This window comes from Dromiciops gliroides, chromosome 1, assembly GCF_019393635.1.
Source record: "Dromiciops gliroides isolate mDroGli1 chromosome 1, mDroGli1.pri, whole genome shotgun sequence".
In the NCBI taxonomy this organism is placed as follows: Eukaryota; Metazoa; Chordata; class Mammalia; order Microbiotheria; family Microbiotheriidae; genus Dromiciops; species Dromiciops gliroides.
In genome coordinates this window covers 437,563,638-437,581,588 of record NC_057861.1, presented here as the reverse complement: position 1 = coordinate 437,581,588, position 17,951 = coordinate 437,563,638, and the positions used below count along the sequence as shown (strand labels likewise).

The following is a 17,951-nucleotide window of genomic DNA, read 5'->3' as shown; positions in this document are numbered from 1 at the left end:
GGGGCAAAATAAGCTAAGAAAATGCCAGTCTTTTGGAGCCATCCCTGAATTAAGACCCAGTTTATGTGAGACAAAAGTCTTGTGGGTTGGGGGAGAATAACTGGACCAAAGTTTACACATGGAGAGCATGCTTTTTCAAGTTAATAAATGGTAAAAAGTTTGAAAGGGAAGAAGCTAGGTGGTGCAGTGGATAAAGCACTGGCCCTGGATTCAGGAGAACCTGAGTTCAAATCCAGCCTCAGACACTTGACACTTACTAGCTGTGTGACCCTGGGCAAGTCATTTAACCCTCATTGCCCTGCAAAACAAAACAAACAACAAAAGAAATAAAGAAATGAAAAAATAAAAATTAAAAAAAGTTTGAAAGGATAGGCAATGTATTGGATGATATGCCTGAATCCAAAAGGACTTTGGCAGACTAGAATAAAGGGCCAAATCAATTAATGTGAAATTTGATAGGCACAAATGGGTTCAAAAAATCAATTTCACAAGTTCAGAATGGGCAAGATTTGATCAGAAAATACTTACTCAAAAAGATCTGGTGGAGGAAAGAGCAAGGAGGTTTAGTGAATGATATTCTCAATAAGAATCAATACTATGTCACACATCCCCAAAAGCTGATGTTATCCTACTTTGCTATGAGAAACACAGATAGGGCCACTCTATGGCTAAGTGGTATTGTCAGAGGGTCGGACTTGGAGTCAGTTCAAACTTGACCTCAGACACTTTATTAGTTGTGTGACCCTGGGCAAATAAGCTAATCTCTCTCAGTCTTATGTTTCCTCTTATGTAAAATGGGGATAATAATTGCACCTAATCCCCAGGGTTGCTATTAGAATAAAACAAGATGACATGTGTACGGTGCTTTGCAAACACTATATTTGAAGCACTATGTAAACACTGGCTGTTGTTATCAATCTCTCTGGGCCTCAGTTTCATCATTTGTAAAAATAGGGGGTTAGTCTAGATGGCCTAAATCTATGGTCCTTTCTGCTTCTGGATCTTTATCTTCCTTAGTTTTTCTTTTCAGTCTTTCTTTTCTGGATAACACTTCTCACTGAAGAGCAAGAAGAGACTTTCTTCTATCTCCAGCTCAGCTGAAACACACTGTTGTCTATGAAGAGTTGAGGAGAAAAAAGATATCCCCAAACATTTCATGAAACTTCAAAGCCATTGCCATACCTCCTTAATATTCCTGTTGTTGTTTGCCCTTCATTGTTGAAGAGGACCAATGATATCATGGTGTTGGGGTAAAGGTACAGTGTGTTTGGCCGTGGCTGATCAGTCCAATGTGAATTCGGAAGCTTGGGCACAAGTAGTCCATTAGAATATTTGGGATGGAGATGTAACTGGATTTGTGTAGCTCATGTGTCATTTAAGTCACTGTGATTCTGATTTGCTCATAGGGCACAGCACCTTCTTTGTTGTGGGCACATCATGCAGGTGGTCCTGTTCCAGCATCTCCCATGTCTCATAATTGACTAAAGTTCTTCAGAGAGTGCTAGAACTTTAAGCTGAGTAGATACACAAAGGGATTTGAACAGGATTTCTCTGAAAAACATATCTACACTGAGACTACAGTTGATCAGATGAACAGACAATTGGAACACAAATTGAGCATTTCCAAACTTTGGGGGGGGGTAGGGCAATGAGGATTAAGTGACTTGGCCAGGGTCACACAGCTATTAAGTGTCAAGTGTCTGAGGCCAGACTTGAATTCAGGACCTCCTGAATCCAGGGCCAGTGCTTTATCCACTGCACCACCCAACTGCCATCCAACCTTTCTTTTTGCATAGACAGTTGAAAGCAAGCTTGTAGAAGATAGAGCCAAGATGGTGGAGGAGAGGTAGCAGCTCACTTGAACTCTCCTAACATTTCCCTTCAAGCAGCTTCAAAATAATGTCTCAAATTGAATTCTGGAGTGGAAGACAAAATGTTGAGACATTTTTTCCAGCCTAAGACAACTTAGGAGGTTTGCAGGAGAAGTCTGTGACACTGGGGTGGAGGCTGACCTGGAGCACACACAACAGAAACAGCATGAGTGGACCTTGGAGGTGGCCACAACAACAGCAGCAGCTTTGGGAGCTCTCAGTCCAGAGACACTAAGGGGATCAGAGAAGTGGTCAGAAAAAAATGACAGGAAATGTTTTGCTGGCACTGTGTGCAGAGCCTTGCACTGTCTGGCAACTTTGTTGTCCATATGCAGATTTTGGTCTCTGTTCTGGATCTCAGTTACAAGGCAGAGAGGAACACTAATATTTGCACTTGCAGGAGAGCAGACCTTACTCCCTGCTGCCCATCCCTCCAAGATAACAGGACAGACCAAGAGAGTAGTGATCACACCTCTCCCCAGCTCACACCACCTTGGAAGTACTATATATTTGCAGACCCTCACAATGAATTCTGAAAACAGTAGCACAAAAAAGCCTGAAGCTTGGGACAATGTCTCCCCACCCCTGGGTGAGCAGAGCCCAACTTTAATACAAAGTTCAAAGTCAAGAAACAGGCTGAAAAAAAGAGCAAACAACAACAAAACCACCACCATAAAAAGCTACAAATGTGACATGGAAGACCAAGACACAAACTCAGAAGACAATGACATGGACATAGCCTCAAAGGGGGAGGAAACATGCTAATTAAACCCAAGCCCAACAAGAATTCCTGAAGTGTTTTTGTTTTTTGGGGGGGCACTGAGGGTTAAGGGACTTGCCCAGGGTCACACAGCTAGTAAATGTCAAGTATCTGAGGCTGGATTTGAACTCAGGTCCTCCCGCATCCAGGGCCAGTGCTTTATCCACTGCACCACCCAGCTGCCCTCTAGAATTCCTGAAGTGTTAAAGAAAGAGATAAGAGTGATAGAGGAAAAATTGGGAAAGAAATGAGAGTGATGCAAGGAAATTATGAAAAGAGAATTAACAACTTGGTAAAAGAGGCACAGAAAATACTGAAGAAAATAACACCTTAAAAAACAAAATTGGCTTAATGATAAAAGAGGCAGAAAAAATTCACTGAAGAAAAGAATTCCTTAAAAAACAGAACAGGCCAGGGCAGCTAGGTAGCACAGTGGATAAAGCACCAGCCCTGGATTCAGGAGGACCCGAGTTCATATCCAGCCTCAGATACTTGACACTTACTAGCTATGTGATCCTGGGCAAGTCACTTAACCCTCATTGCCCTGCAAAAAATCCCCCCCAAACAAACAAACAAAAACAGAATAGGTCAAATGGAAAAAAATAGGTTGAAAAAAATTACTGAAGGAAATAATTTCTTTTCAGTTCTGGACTTTGGCATGGTGGGGGATTTCACATGGGCTGCTAGGAAAGGAAGGTTTTTTTCTCTCTGGCTATACTGAATAGATCTAAGCTAGGTTTTTCCATGCTATAAGGAATCTGTTTTCCTCTCTCACTCTCTTCACTAGCTTCTAATACACTTTAATAAATATTTCAAAGGCTAAACTCTTGCTAAAGCTTCTAATTTAAGGTGACCACTCATTAGATTTTAAACATCACAGCTAGAAATTTAGACCTTACAGAAGAAAACAAGATAGAGGGAAATATACAGTTAATCATAACTGTGAATGGGAAGAACTCACTCATAAAATGGAAACAGCTAGAATAGGTTAGAAACCAGAATCCAAGAAGATGTTGCTACAAAAGAGATTCAACTGAAGAAGAAAGACATATACAACACACAGAGTTAAAATAATAGGCTGGAGCAGAATCTATTAAGCTTTATCTGAAATAAAAAAGGCAGGGGGTAGCAATCATGATCTCAGAAAAAGCAAAAGCAAAAATAGACCTAATTACAAGAGATCATTAGGGAAACTACATTTTGATAAAAGGTACCGTAGACAATGAAATAGTACCAATTTTTTTTTTTACAGCAAGATTCTCAGAAAAAGGCCTTATTTGTCAAATACATAGGGAACTGAGCCAAATTTATAAAAATAAGTACTATTGCCCAAATGATATAGTCCAGGGATATAAAGTCATTTTTCTAAAGAAAAAAATCAAAGCTATCAAGTCATATTCAAAATGCTCTAAATCACTATTGATTAGAGAAGTGCAAATTAAAACAACTCTGAGGTACCACCTCATATCTATCAGATCAACTAATATGACAGAAAAGAAAATAGTGGAATTGTGAATTGGTCTAACCATTCAGGAGAACAATTTGGAACTATGCCTGAAGGGCTATAAAACTGTGTATACCCTTTGACCCAGCAATACCACTACTAGGTCTGTATTACAAAGAAATCAAAGAAAAGAGAAAAGAACATATTTGTACAAATATATTTATAGTAGCTCTTTTTGTGATGGTAAAGAATTAGAAATCAAAGGGATGTTCATCAGTTTGGGAGAATGGCTGAAAAAGTTGTGATATATGATTGTGATGGGATTTTATCATACCATGAGAAATGGTAAGGGGGTGGTTTCAGAAAAACATGACAAGACCTATATGAACTGATGCAAAGTGAAGCGAGAAGAACCAGGATTTCATTGTGCATAGTAATAGCAATGTTGTGATGATGATCAACTGTAAAAGACTTGGTTACTCTAATGCAATGATCCAAGACAATTCGAAAGGACTCATGATAAAAAATGTGTAATGACTGGAATGTCGCCACCTGCTGGAGACTGACTGTAGCAAAGCTCCACCATGAGGAGAATGTCTCTGAGGGCAAGCCATGTGGTCAAGGTCCTTAGCGTCAGGAAGTGACGTTTGCTCATGGGTACTGTCTATCAGGGCTACCAGCCAATCAACTTGAGGAGCCTCTCATTTCTGGGAGGAGAACACGAAGTAGGAAGCGATGCTGGCAGAGGAGTTCTGTCTTTTTTGGTTCCTGACCTCACCATGGTGGGTCGGATGATAGGGTCTCTTAGAAATAGTTAGATTTTTACCTTTCTCTTTGATCCTAATGCTCTTTAACAAATACTTAAACATTTAAATACTCTTGCTAAAGCTTATAATTTATTGGTGACCACTCATTAGATTTTAGATAGTTTAGCTAGAATTTTAGCCCTTACAAATGCCATCCGCCTCCAGAGAGAGGACTGATGAACTCTGAGTGCAAATTGAAGTATAATTTTCTCACTTTATTTTTCCTGCTTTTTCTGAGAGATGCCTAATATGGATATATGCTTTGCATGATTTCACATGTATAATGGGTATAATATTGCTTGCCTTCTCAGTTGGTGGGGAAGAAGGTGGGAGGGAGAGAATTCTGAACTCAAAAAAAAATTTTAAATATTAAAAATAATAAAATTTAAAAGTATCCCTAAACTAGGGGTTCAGATATACAGATCCTTAAATACAAAGCATAATCCACCCCCCCCCCACACACACAAAGGTAAACTTGGAAATGGATGGGACCTGAGGGTAGGAATGAAATGCTTATACAAGTCTTTTCATTGAAGAAGTTTACCTATTTAAGAAGAACAAACTAAGTTTTTAAGGAAGTCTTTATTTGCTTAAATTAACAAAATACAGGCTGCATGTTATTTTCAGGTAAAACTGCTTTAGCAGTAAGGCAGGAAGTTAAATATCCACAACTTGGGTTATACTGTACACTTGGCTTCTTTCTTTTAAATAGCAAACTGGCATTCTGTACATCGACATTTGGTGCAGTGTTTTCCAAATGTGCTATGAATGTTAGCTCTGTTATGTTCTATTCCTGCTTAGCAAAAAATTGTCATTCCAAACATGTTAATATCTTATTAAATACCTGCTTAGCTTAATATGGTGTGTGCATAATGCTTTTCTCCTACCTGCAGACCTACACACTTAGACCTTTTACACTCAAGAGTCAGTGCCACTGTGGAGGATGCAGCTAGTGACATATTGAGCCTCAGTTTCATAGCTGGGGGAGAGGAAGTAAAGAAGGACAGAAGTAGAGTTGACAAAAGGGATGAATGACAGATGTGTCATTCATTTGATTAATATTTGATCCCAACTATGTAATGGAAATGGAAAGTTTATACTAATGACCTACCTTCAAAATGTTATTAGGTAATGTTACTTTGTTGGCATGCTCCTTGAAGCCCCAACTGGAAATTCTAGAGTAGTGGCATCAAACTCAGGGGCTGCTAGGTGGCACAGTAGATAAGAGTGCTGGTCTTGGCGTCAGGAAGAACTGAGTTCAAATCCAGTCTTAGATTGGAAATATTTAACAAAATATTTACTTACTAGCTATGTGACCCTGGGAAAGTCACTTAACTTCTATTTGCCTCAGTTTCCTCATCTGTAAAATGAGGATAATAATAGCACCTGTCTCCCAGGGTTGTTGTGAGGATCAAATGAGATAATTGTAAAGCACTCAACACAATGGCTAGTATACAGTTAGTGCTATATATTATTATTAAATAGAAAAAGAGCCACCAAACTGTACATAAGGATCCCTGTAGGTGGCATATTGATTTGGAAAACCACTTATTAACACCTATGTTTTACTGTATTTTTTTCATCTTGTTAAATATTTCCCAATTACATTTTAATCTGGTTCCTGCTGCCCAGGCTTCATGTTTGACATCTCTGACCTACAGTATTTATCATCTACAATGGTTTCTGAGAATTGATGTCAAGTTCCCTAAATTGGGAACTCTGGTTATATTCCTTTGGTACCTAAAAATGGTTTTCTTGATGAACTCTTAAATTTTCATTCCAATGTTGGGTGGTCCATTGGAATGAGATGGCGAACACCAGGACATATGGCAAACCAAATGCCAGGGGGAAAGCATTATATTCTAGGACATCCTGAAGCACCTATATCATGGACATGACTCAATGTGCAGCCTGTGGTGGTCCAAAATCTAATCTTATTTTAGATTCAATTAATCCTTTTGAAGCCTTAGATCAGACACCAAATCATTGGCAAAAATGAACACAGCCCACAATATACTTGATTTCTAGTACCAAGTTTTTTTAACAACTACTTCTATAACTACTCTGTTCATATAAAAATTAGTCTAACTGTCAATAATCACTTCTAATTATCACTGTGTTGGTTGGAAATATCTACTAGTCTTTACTACTCACGCTTCTGGCTAGGATTTTTCAAAGGTAATATTTTTAAAAGGAACCACTAAGTTTATCGTCCTACTTCCAAACTCAAATATTTCGAATAAAAACATGAGGAGGGGCATTCACATGGAAGTCATATGCTCACTTAAGCCCCATCACTGTTGTCAGGTTTTTAGATCTGACTTGATAATTAGCGCCATGGGGGCTACACTAGGAATATGCTTGTGGGTCAAGTTTATGACAGCTTTCCATTGAATCCATTTAGCCTATACCCAATGCCCTCATATTCCATATTTCTGTAGCCATCATTCTCCAGCTGGTTGGAAATCAAAGAAAGGCATTTTTGTTCTGACATTAATACCAGTGAAATGGTTGATATGGTCAACAAACTGTGACCTGAAGGAAGAGAAAGGGAGGAAGTAAAATATTACATGAACTACTTAGGCCAATTGGTGCCAAACCCTGCTTCTTGGCTGATGGGAAATTTTGTTGTTGGTTGTTGTTTTGGGTTTTTTTTGAAGGGCTAGGCTTCTGTTATAAAGTGGTCCATTCTACTTTGTGCCTCTACCAGATTTCTGTTCTCTATGACTGTGGAATTTACTTCTGGAATTACAGAGGAGGAAGGTGTAGCCTACAGCTTGTGGCCGTATACTATGATTGGCTCCTGGCACCGTGATGAGCTGAAGGGATGTTGGTTCATTGAAATTTACAAGTCTGCCACAGGAAATCCTACCCAAAGGGATTTAGCCATCATGAGAAGAATGCATCTTGGGTCCAATTGCTTTGATCATTCCTTTTTGTGAAGAGTTTTCATAATGATGTGTCATCTCAATGAATTACTGTTCTTTCCTATGTTTTAGAACCATCCCCTCTCACTTAGGAATAGTCAGTGGGATGAGCAATAGGGTGATGTGGAAGACAGAAGGATGCTGGGCAGAATTGACCCCAGCCTTAGTATGTGAATGTGGAAGGCACTTGTTTGGATGTGGGAAATGCCCTGGCATCACAGGAACCTGAACCAATCTCCTGGGAGATCAGCAAAGAAGAAATACATTTTTCAAATATTTGGCATTAACTTACAAAGGTAACCGTAATGATGGTGTCTTGAGGTCAGCATATTTTCCTAGAGGCTTCGAGTGGAATTGTGGGCATAGTGTCCAGTTAGAAATCATCACCCTTAAGGTGGATCTTGCATTTTTTTCAATACAATTAAATGAAAACAGACACCACAAGCATCTTCTTATACAAAAAAAAGTGTATGTATGCACACACCTCTACATGTATATCAATATATAGATGTGTTATGTATGTACATATTCTAGCAATGATTAAAGCAAAGTAGACACATAATAGGAAACCTGTTTCTTTTTTGATGAGAAGGAGCCAAATCACTCATGCTGATGACTTGGCTCTTTAGAGGTCAGGGGGCAAGTGTTTCTTGTCCTACAGGGCAAGGGTTCCAAAGCCAGGTGAATAATACTATAATATTTCATCTGTGTTAGGCTTCTCTGTTCATTGCTGTAAAATCCCCAAAAGTCAGAGCTTAAATTTCAAGGGAGGACAACTTTCCCAGTTCCAGGCCTGAATTGACTGAAGCCTGAATAAGTTACTGCTCCCCTAGCAAAATGCATTCTTTCCCTACTGCTTCTGTTAGCATAAAGCTTAGGTGTGGTGATGGGCACATTTCTCAAAATCCTCTGATCACAGGATTGAGTGCTAGGAGGGGCCTTAGAGATCATCCAGTACACCACCTTTATTTTACAGGTGAGACAACAAAGACTCTTCTAGGGCGACCGACTCAAGTGACCAAGGCTGGGACTAGAATCTAGGATTGCTAAACTTCATAGCTGGTGCTCTTTGCTGTTATTCACATTGCATGTTTGGCTGGAGATCTAGAACACGTGGCTTATTATTAGATAGCCATGAAGATTTTATCTCCAGTCTTTTCCCAACAAAAGTGAGCTGGGGCAGAGCATTAGTATGTATAGTTAGGAATTTATTTGGGTCTTCCCCCCCCCCCAATCCAACTTCTCAGACACTGGACAATATAGAAAGTCTTATCTTAGATCATCTCACCCTTACAGCAACATCTTGGGAACATTCAGGTCCCATGACTAATTTTTGAGTTATCAGTCATTTCTGGTATGTATGGGAAGCTTTTAAAAGAATTATTAAATGCTATTGTCATATATGTACTTAATGATATTTTAGTCCATTTGGGGGGGAAAATATTTTCTTGAGATCTAATATGTCTATTTGTTACTAAATCATCATTAGTATGTTAATACCTGAAGAACTTTTGCTATTTGGCAACTAGAAAGAGAGGGCATGGGTGTGATGCACATAGAAAGAGGAAAACAAAATCTCTGTAACCAACTAACTGAGAATCCACTTGCAATTAAATATCCATGGGAATATTACATTGTTCTAATAGTAGGGATTATAATAACACTGAAGGAAGACTCCAGACTGTGCTATTGCCATTAAAGGGCCAACAGACTCCCCCTCGAGGCATTTACTTTGCCTTAAATTGTTCTTCCTGATTGGGTTCGATCATCTTTTTAAGGAGCTGCCCAAATGGGCAGTCCCCAGCAAATTACAGTTCCCGCTGAAAGCTGCATCTGAGGCCTGGCTTCTCATTTTCCAAAGGTAATTTCGAAGCTGTCCATTCAGATACCTAAAAGCATCGCTTGTTTTTCCATTTTCCTCTCCAGTAATTCTTTTAAACTCTCATTCCTGTGCTTAAAGTAAAGATAATCAGAAAAAGAAGGCTCGAGCCTGCTCCTCTGAAAAGCCCTGAAGCTGCGGAGCTTGTCTTTGCATGCAAAGTCCCTCTCCCGGCTTCCTTCTGCACCGTCACCGTCACCGTCACCATCACTGTCTTTCCCCTTTTCCTCCAAGGCTTCGTTCCCAGTGTCTTCCTTCTCCTCACCATAGGATTCTTGCAGAGTTTTCATCACTTGCTCAGTCTTTCTAGACAGGTCCTGGGGGGTGTACAGGGGCTTGTCCTGCCGGTACCCCCCAGGGCTGTATTGCTGGGGCTCATAGCAGGGGTCTTCCTCCTCCTCTTCAGGACATGAGCTGCCCTTGGCACTCTCTCCATCAGAGTGAAAGGGGGTTCCTTTCTCCCGAGGTTTCTGAGAAAGGTCAAAAGGCTCTTCTTGCTCCAAGCTCAACACCCCTACTGTCTGGGATAGGGCCATCCTTCCTCTTCCAAAACCTAATGAAAATAAGAAAGAATTGAAGTGTAACATAACTCAAGAGGCAGACAGAGCAGTTGAAAATAGGGCATTCTAGGGGGCAGCTAGGTGGCTCAGTGGATAAAGCACTGGCCCTGGATTCAGGAGGACCTGAGTTCAAATCCGGCCTCAGAGACTTGACACTTACCAGATGTGTGACCCTGGGCAAGTCATTTAACCCGCATTGCCCCGCAAAACAAAACAAAAAAAGAAAAGAAAATAGGGCATTCTGATGTCTTCCTTCCTTTCTTTCAGAGATGGGAAGACTATGGGTGTGGAACATTGCATATACTGCCAGGCTCTTGGTTAGTTTTGCTGAACTGAGCTTTTATCTTCTTTAATACAAGGGATGTAGGGCAGGGAAGAAGGATGTATATGAAAATGAAGAGGATTAAAAGACAAAAGGTATTAAAATTTTTTTTAAAGAAACTGGAAGCATTCTTTTTGATGCCAGGTTTAAAAAATTTTTTTGAAAATGCAAAAAAGGACATGTCCTGACCTTCTATCAGAGTAGCTGGACTAAGACAGAGAGTAGTCAGCCTTTCCCAGGATGGTAGATTGAGAGCTAGACATCATCTAACCTGAACCCTCTATTAAGAGGTGAAATGATGTCCACCAGCCCAAGGTCACCTGGGTAAAGTAACAAAGCCAGGATCCTACTTAGACTTCCAGGTCACCTAAGGAGACACGTGTGACCTGACCAAATGTTTTCCCTTGACAGTCCACCCCAATGCCTCAAGGGAAGAGTCCTTTGGAGACCTATGCTTATTAATTAGGGGCAAGACACCAGCTAGCTAAAACATTGTAGGGATATTATTTAGCCAAAAGCATGACCCAGAGAGAAGGGACACAGGGAAGGTAGAATCTGCTGGGGAAGAGATAAGGGAACATCAGGAATACAGAATGTTGTCTAGATTTGATAGAATGCCATGGGAGGTGAAGGAATTGTTTACTGGCATTTTAGGTGGAGCATTAAATGGAGTATTAAGATGTCCACTAGGAATGGAGTTGTTTGTCCTTCATTCTCAAAGACCATGACATCAAGAGGTGATGTCATAACTTGCAGTGAATTGGATTTAAGTAAAAGTCACCAACCTCCCTCTCTCCTCCAGAGCCATCTGGGTTCAGTGGCAATCAGGACAACTGGAGATGGCCCTGGATGTTTGAGGCAATCAGGGTTAAGTGACTTGCCCAAGGTCACACAGTTATGTAAGTAGCAAGAGTCTGAAGTCCAATTTGAGCTCATGTCCTCCTAACTCCAGGGCCAGTGCTGTTTCCTAGCTTCCCCAAGGAATGGAGAAGTACAGAAATGTTGCCTATGTTTCAGTTCTGTCAAAGTCCCATCAGACCATCCTGGTCATACCTTTGCCCTCTCAGAGCCATGATGAGGGGCATTTTCAGTTGAGTTTTTATTTGGGCTTTGAAAAGAAGAGTGTGGAAATATCACATTTTATAGACAAGAGCACTGGAATAACTGAAATCCCTTAAGAATAAATTGACAAAGCCAGTGCAAAACTGATATGCCTTATTTCTCTGGAAGTAAAAGCAAGCTATTGCATAGCACTTTATGTTGGAACATAAACTTAGAGTGAATTTTTATTATTAAATTATATTTTCAGAGGGTGGGTTAGTGAATCCACTCCCAGTTACTATGGTTGGCTCCATCATGGAATGTCTCTTTCTGAAGATGCCTTTCTGAAGTTATGAGGGAAAACAAGTGTTTGTTGTCTTTTTTAATTAAATATTAACACCTGTTTCAAAAGCCTCTCTTACTGAGGTTATACTTCCCCCCCCCCCCAGGGCAATGAAGGTTAAGTGACTTGCCCAGAGTCACACAGCTAGTAAGTGTCAAGTGTCTGAAGCTGAATTTGAACTCAGGTCCTCCTGAATCCAGGGCTGGTGCTTTATCCACTGCACCACCTAGCCAAATGGAATGCTTAGGATTTGGCAATTGTGGCTGGCAGTTTTTGAGAAATTGAGAAGAAAAAGTTACTATAGATGACTGGAGAGAAACTATGGAGAAGAAAACCAGAAAGAGGATGTAGAAAACTTCTTCCTTGGGAGAATTCTTAACTTATTTTTATGAAGAAGCATTATGACAATAATATGAGAAGTGAATCTAAACAGAAATTGTTAAGGGGATAGCTTGAGAGAAGCTCAATATGCTTTTTTCTGTCATAGCTGGAGATAAACTGGACAAGACAGAAAGAAGATAGATCTTTGTGAAACTATTGTAACCTTTATCTTGTAAAGAGGATGAAGAAGACTTGTAGGAAAAGACTAATTGTTTATACTTGAGGAACTTAATAATCTGGTATTATTGTATTTTTAGAAGTGAAGCTGTCTGTAGTTACAGAGATGGTTTGAGGTGATGCTGGCTGTGATCTTTCTCAGAGTTAAACTATTATAAATGATAATTTCTGGTTTTGTTCTTACTGATTTTATTGTAAATAAATCAAACACTGTAATCAGTAACTTTAATATGTATTAAATCCTAGGAAGCTAGTAGTTTTAAAAATTAAAATTTGGAGAACAATTAGAACATGACAGTTTTTTTTCCCCTCTTGAATTTTTCCAATTGTTTTTTTAATTGGCCTTCATATTTATGCCAGAAGTAATTCTTTACATTTCTAAAAGCCTATTTATTGAAGACAGATCTTCCCAGTCCTGACTTTCTTCCTGTCAGGGAGTCAGGTTTGACATCAACTGATCCATAATGTGTTTTAGCAATTATGACTCGACAAAATTTTTTAGTACTACTGTGATTTGAATACACAGAGGGTTATATTGCAGGAAAAGGAACCTCTAGGTGAAGTTTCTTTTCTTTATAGAAAAAGTTCCTGGAGTTTACCCAAAGAACAGAGGTTCCTTGAAGTCCTATGGATATTCAAAATCCTGAAAATAAACATTTCAGTACCATAGCCATAAACCTGGGGATTTGTGAGGTAAGAGAATCAAGAACTTTCCATTAGATCTGTTGTTAAGACTTAACCTTGGAGAAGTGCTTGTTCTATGAATAAGATCCATTTTGCCCAAGAATGGAGAAACATCTCTTGGATGTATTTTGCAAAAAATGGGCCAAGGAGATCTATCCAAAAATGGGAATGGGCTCCTTCCTGGCCCATGTGGTAGAGGATGGAAGAAGTAAACTTTTTTAAAAACTTTTTTCTTTTCATAACATTTTTTTGTTTTGTTTTAGCATTGATAGGGGAGGAAAGGAGGAAGGCAGAAGAGAATATTGGTTTTGTAATTTTTTTTCCTTTTGTAGGCATAGGCTTTTGTTTTGGGAGGATTATGGGCCCTGGTTACTCCATAAGTTGTCTGGGGAAGTCAAGGAACTTTTTCCTTGAAACCCCAGGAGTTTTCCCCTGAGGTCAAGGAGGCCTCTCCTTGAGTTCAACCAAGGACAGATACCCCCAAAAGAGATAAGCAGCACCAGATAGAACTGAGCAAGCTCCAGGACCACCACCCTATATTCCAATCCTCCTCACTACCTGGATGAGGTAATCCTGTTAGGTGTGACTATACCAGGAGAGGACACAGCAGACTGCTAGGACCCACCAGGATGAAGTTAATGCCCATCACCAGATTGCTCACGACCCATCATCAAACTACCCCAACCCACCACCCAATAAGGGACATTTTATCCACGCCATCTTAGCCCTATAAAAGGGCGTTCCCCAAGCTAGTCAGGGAGGAAAGCATTTTTTCTAAAACCTTCCTCCTGGCCAGTTTCTCTTGTACCCCAATAAACCTGTTCTTTTATTCCTAAATAGGACTTACTCAAGAGTTTAATTCTTTACAGAGGAATCCTAAGGACCCATGTGCTTTCTCCCCATATCATTTTGGCTCCCAATGTGGGGCCTGAGGATCTGAGTGTGGTTCAGATGTCTGGCTGAGCTTTTGGTGAGGGAGGGAGACCCAGGCTACCCGTCTGCTGTTGCGTGCAAAAGCTGACTATCTCTGCCTCTCTGTGACTCAAATGGGAGGCTGAGTCAGGTAGGAGAGGGAGAAAAGAAACCCAGAAGGGAGGTTCCTACCTCCAGGTTTTCTGTGCCAAGAGGAAAGAGGGAATTTCCTGTACCTTTCAACATTTGGGCACCAAAAATGTCATGGGGAAAATGGGGTAGGGGGTTAGGGATAGGGGTTTGGGTAGGGGTGGGGGTTTGGGGTCCTTAGTAATTCCTCTTTAAAGACTTACACCCTCTTACACAGAAAAGCAATTAGAATAAGATTTATTTCAGGTTTATTTCAGGGCTGAGGAAGGGAAGGGAAGGGAAACCATGAGAGAAATCCTTGGACTTCTCATGGGGAGAAAGGCATGGTACAGAGGTGGCTCTGAGATACCAATCTCCTCGAGCAGGAGACAGGCAGGTACTTTTATAGAGGACTGATGGGGGTGACCATCTGACTGTGGAAAGTTCCCTTAGTGAGGGAGGATCATCCCCCACTGGTGGTGGCTGGAGGAGTTGGGTGAGGGGTGGCTGCAGATCTCTCAAGCCATCTCCTCAGGACACAAAGGCAGCAGCCACACCTAATCTTATCTCCCCAGGGTTGAGGAAGACTAGAATGAAGGGTGGAGGTCCCGAAGCTAGCTCAGTCCGATCTGGTTCTACTTATCTCTTTAGGTATGTCTGTCCTTTGGTTTAGCTTCTCAAGGAGAAGGTTCCTTGATGTGCCCCAGAGAATTTCTGGGATAGTCTGGACCCATAACACTTTTGTTTATTTCAGTACGTGGAGTTTCAGGAGAATGATAGAGGGGAATGAAGAGGAAGTCCAAGCCCTTAAGTCATAAGAGGCCCACAGGGTTCAGGTGGTCCAGTTGTTACTGATTCAGTTGGTAAATGAGGCTAATTTGTTAGGATTATTTTTGAATACATATTCATTAGTGATGCTGATCTATAGTTGTCTGTCTTTCCTTTATCCTTCTTCCTTGGTTCAGGTATTAGGACTATACTTGTCTCATAATAGGAGTTTGGTAGAATGTTTTATTTTTCATGAGGGATAATTTGAATCTAATTTTAAAAAGGAGAGAGTGTATTTTTATTCCTATGACCTACAGTGCCCTAACTCAAAACTACTGCCCTCTACTCTAGAATGTTCTTAAATTCATTGCTGGAGATGTGATAGGTAAAAATAAAAATTAAATAAAACAAAAAACCTGTTTCTCTGTTTTGTTCCCTCACTTTCTATCAGGAAGGTAATAGAGAAATGGTGATACAGTGGAGACCAAATGGAAATAAAATCTGCCCTGAAATGTGGTTTAGCACAACATGTTTATATCAAATCCCAAACCTTTCTTCATTGTTAAATGGAGTTGATTTAGATGATTAACAAAGTTTCGATCAGTTCCAAATCATATAAAACTGAGTCAGTATCTACCTCATTTTTCCTCCTTTTTCCCTTCCACCCCTTCCCCCCTTCACCAGTCCCATACAATATGGCTGGAATTAGAATTATACTGGCATTCGAACAAACACCAACCCACAGCACTTTCACAATCGGATTCAACGGGGAATTCTTTAGCAGATTTAATAAACTCATTAAAGTGTGGGGCCCTCCTTCAAAGGAGATTGTGGAATCCTACAAAGTTTGAATCTTTTCAGCTCAGCCCCCAAAACCAATGGGCCTCCTAGAATTGTCTCTAGGCAATTAAAGCCTCTGGGGTTTTTTGTGTTTTGTCTTGTGGGGCATGTTTCTTATTTCAGATTCCATTTTCATTCACCATTTTCTGATGTTGCTTACTCTGATCTTTCACCAAAATAAAACCCCACTTTTGGCTGGGGGTGGGGGTGGGTCATAAGGTCATAGCTCTAGAATTGGAAAGGACCTTAAAGCTCACATGGTTCATCCTCCTCAGTTTACAAAGGAGGAAATCAATTTAACCCAGAGAGGGTAGGCCACTTGCCCAAGGTTACATAGCTAATCAAGGAATCTGAATTGAAGTCCTGTGACTCTAAATTCAAGGTTCTTTACACTGCCTCCCTAAGGAGAAAGTCTCTTAAAAGGAATCCTCAGTGGAAAAAAATAAATAATAGGATGCATCTGTTATCTTTCTGTGCTCTGGATTCCAGCTCAGTCATGGGGATCAGAAAAGCCTCCAAACAGCAGTGAGGGCTCACCTTGGGAGTGAAATCCTCTCTCCATGACTCCGTGTTTGACCTTCATGTGGCGGGTCAGATTCCCTTTCAAGGTGAACTTGCTGGGACAGTAGAGGCACTTGAAGGGTTTGCTGTCTGAGTGCAGGTGCATGTGGCCCATGAGATTATGCATTCGGTTAAACTCCTTCCCACACAGCTGTTTGGAAATAAGAGACAAAGTGCACACAAGTTACTCACAAGGGTCCCAGAGGAAAGCATCTCAAAATGAATGTATGCAGTATTTGGGGCCCCATATAAGGATGTGTCGCAGCCCCTACTGCTGCTGACTTGTTTTGAATCTTTAAACTCTGAACTGCTTCCAAGGAAAACGATGTTGTGGAAGTCCAGGGTGGGGTCAGATTCTGCCCACCTTCAGAGATGGAGCAGATAGGGGCACTGGGGTCAGATGCTCTTGGGTTGTTAGGTTTTGTTTTGTTTTGCTTTGTTTGGAGGTGGGGAGGGGGAGTTAACCATATGGTAAAAATCAAAGGACACCTAAATATCTTTCTGAATCAACAGCAGTCTTTGGGAGAAGAAGTAATTATGACTCAGGAAGTTCCAACTTGGAGTGTGTTTTCACTTTCAAAAATTGCAGGTGTTATTGGCGGACAAAGTCAGTCTTACTGATTTTTCAATCCAATACTTAATCAGTATCACTGCGAAATTTTTAAAAATGGAGAGAGACCAAAGGGCGAATCTTTTTTTTTATTACAGATTGGAAATCCTAGCGATGTCACCCCCAATTTGCCAAACATCCACACATACTGCTATTAGGATTTTTTTCTTTCTCATCTTTTTTTTCCAACTGAACAGTGGATTTGGACACAAGAGACATGGGTTCAAGTCTTGGTTACCCTCAAACCTAGGAGGCATCTCTTCATCTCTCTGGCTCATCTGTAGGATAATCGGGTTGAACTAGATCAGTGATGTCAAACTCAAATAAAAATGGAGTCCCCTGTCCATAGGGATCCCTGCCACCTCATACTGATTTAGAAAAAAACACATTAACATTATGTCCATTTTACTGTATTTTTATTTATTTTTTTGGTTAAATAATTAACAACTACATTTTAATCTGATTCAGGTATACCCAGTTGTTTGGGGGGCCAACTGCAAGTTTAACACCTCTGGAGTAGATGAACTCTAAGGTCCATTTCCGGTCTAAATCCTAAAATACTCTAATTGAATATAAGTGGGCAATAATTTGTAAAAACTTCTTGAAGGTCCTGTTTCCTACTTGTAGACTCCTGTGTCCAACAAATGTGGCTACATGGTAACTGCCCAGTAAAAACTTGCTGAGTGGACTTCTATCAGGCTCTGTCATTGATATAACTAGATTCCCCTTAGAATTCAATTTTCATTTTTGCTTCTGGACCCATCTATTCTGAAAGATACACAGACAGGGGTTGGACAATGAAAGGAGAGAACTGACACAGGTGCCTCCTGGGGTTAAGAACAATAGTTATCTTCAGTTTCTACTTCAAACAAAAAGCTTTGCTGTTGTTTTTTCTTTAGTTAAAAGGCTGTCCCTTGACTTCAGACTACAATGGTA

At 40.4% G+C, this 17,951-nt stretch overlaps 1 protein-coding gene across 1 annotated transcript in view; it reads right to left on the bottom strand.

The window, feature by feature from the left end:
• Positions 1-6,291: 6,291 nt before the first annotated feature.
• Positions 6,292-17,951, bottom strand: part of ZNF366 (zinc finger protein 366) — a 117,206-nt gene continuing 105,546 nt past the window's right edge. The window contains exons 4-5 of the mRNA XM_043980692.1: positions 16,382-16,556; positions 6,292-10,240 (exon numbers count right to left, since the gene is read on the bottom strand). Of these exons, the coding sequence (XP_043836627.1) occupies positions 9,690-10,240; positions 16,382-16,556 (726 nt within the window). The 3' untranslated portion in view covers positions 6,292-9,689. The remainder of the gene's footprint in view (positions 10,241-16,381; positions 16,557-17,951) is intronic.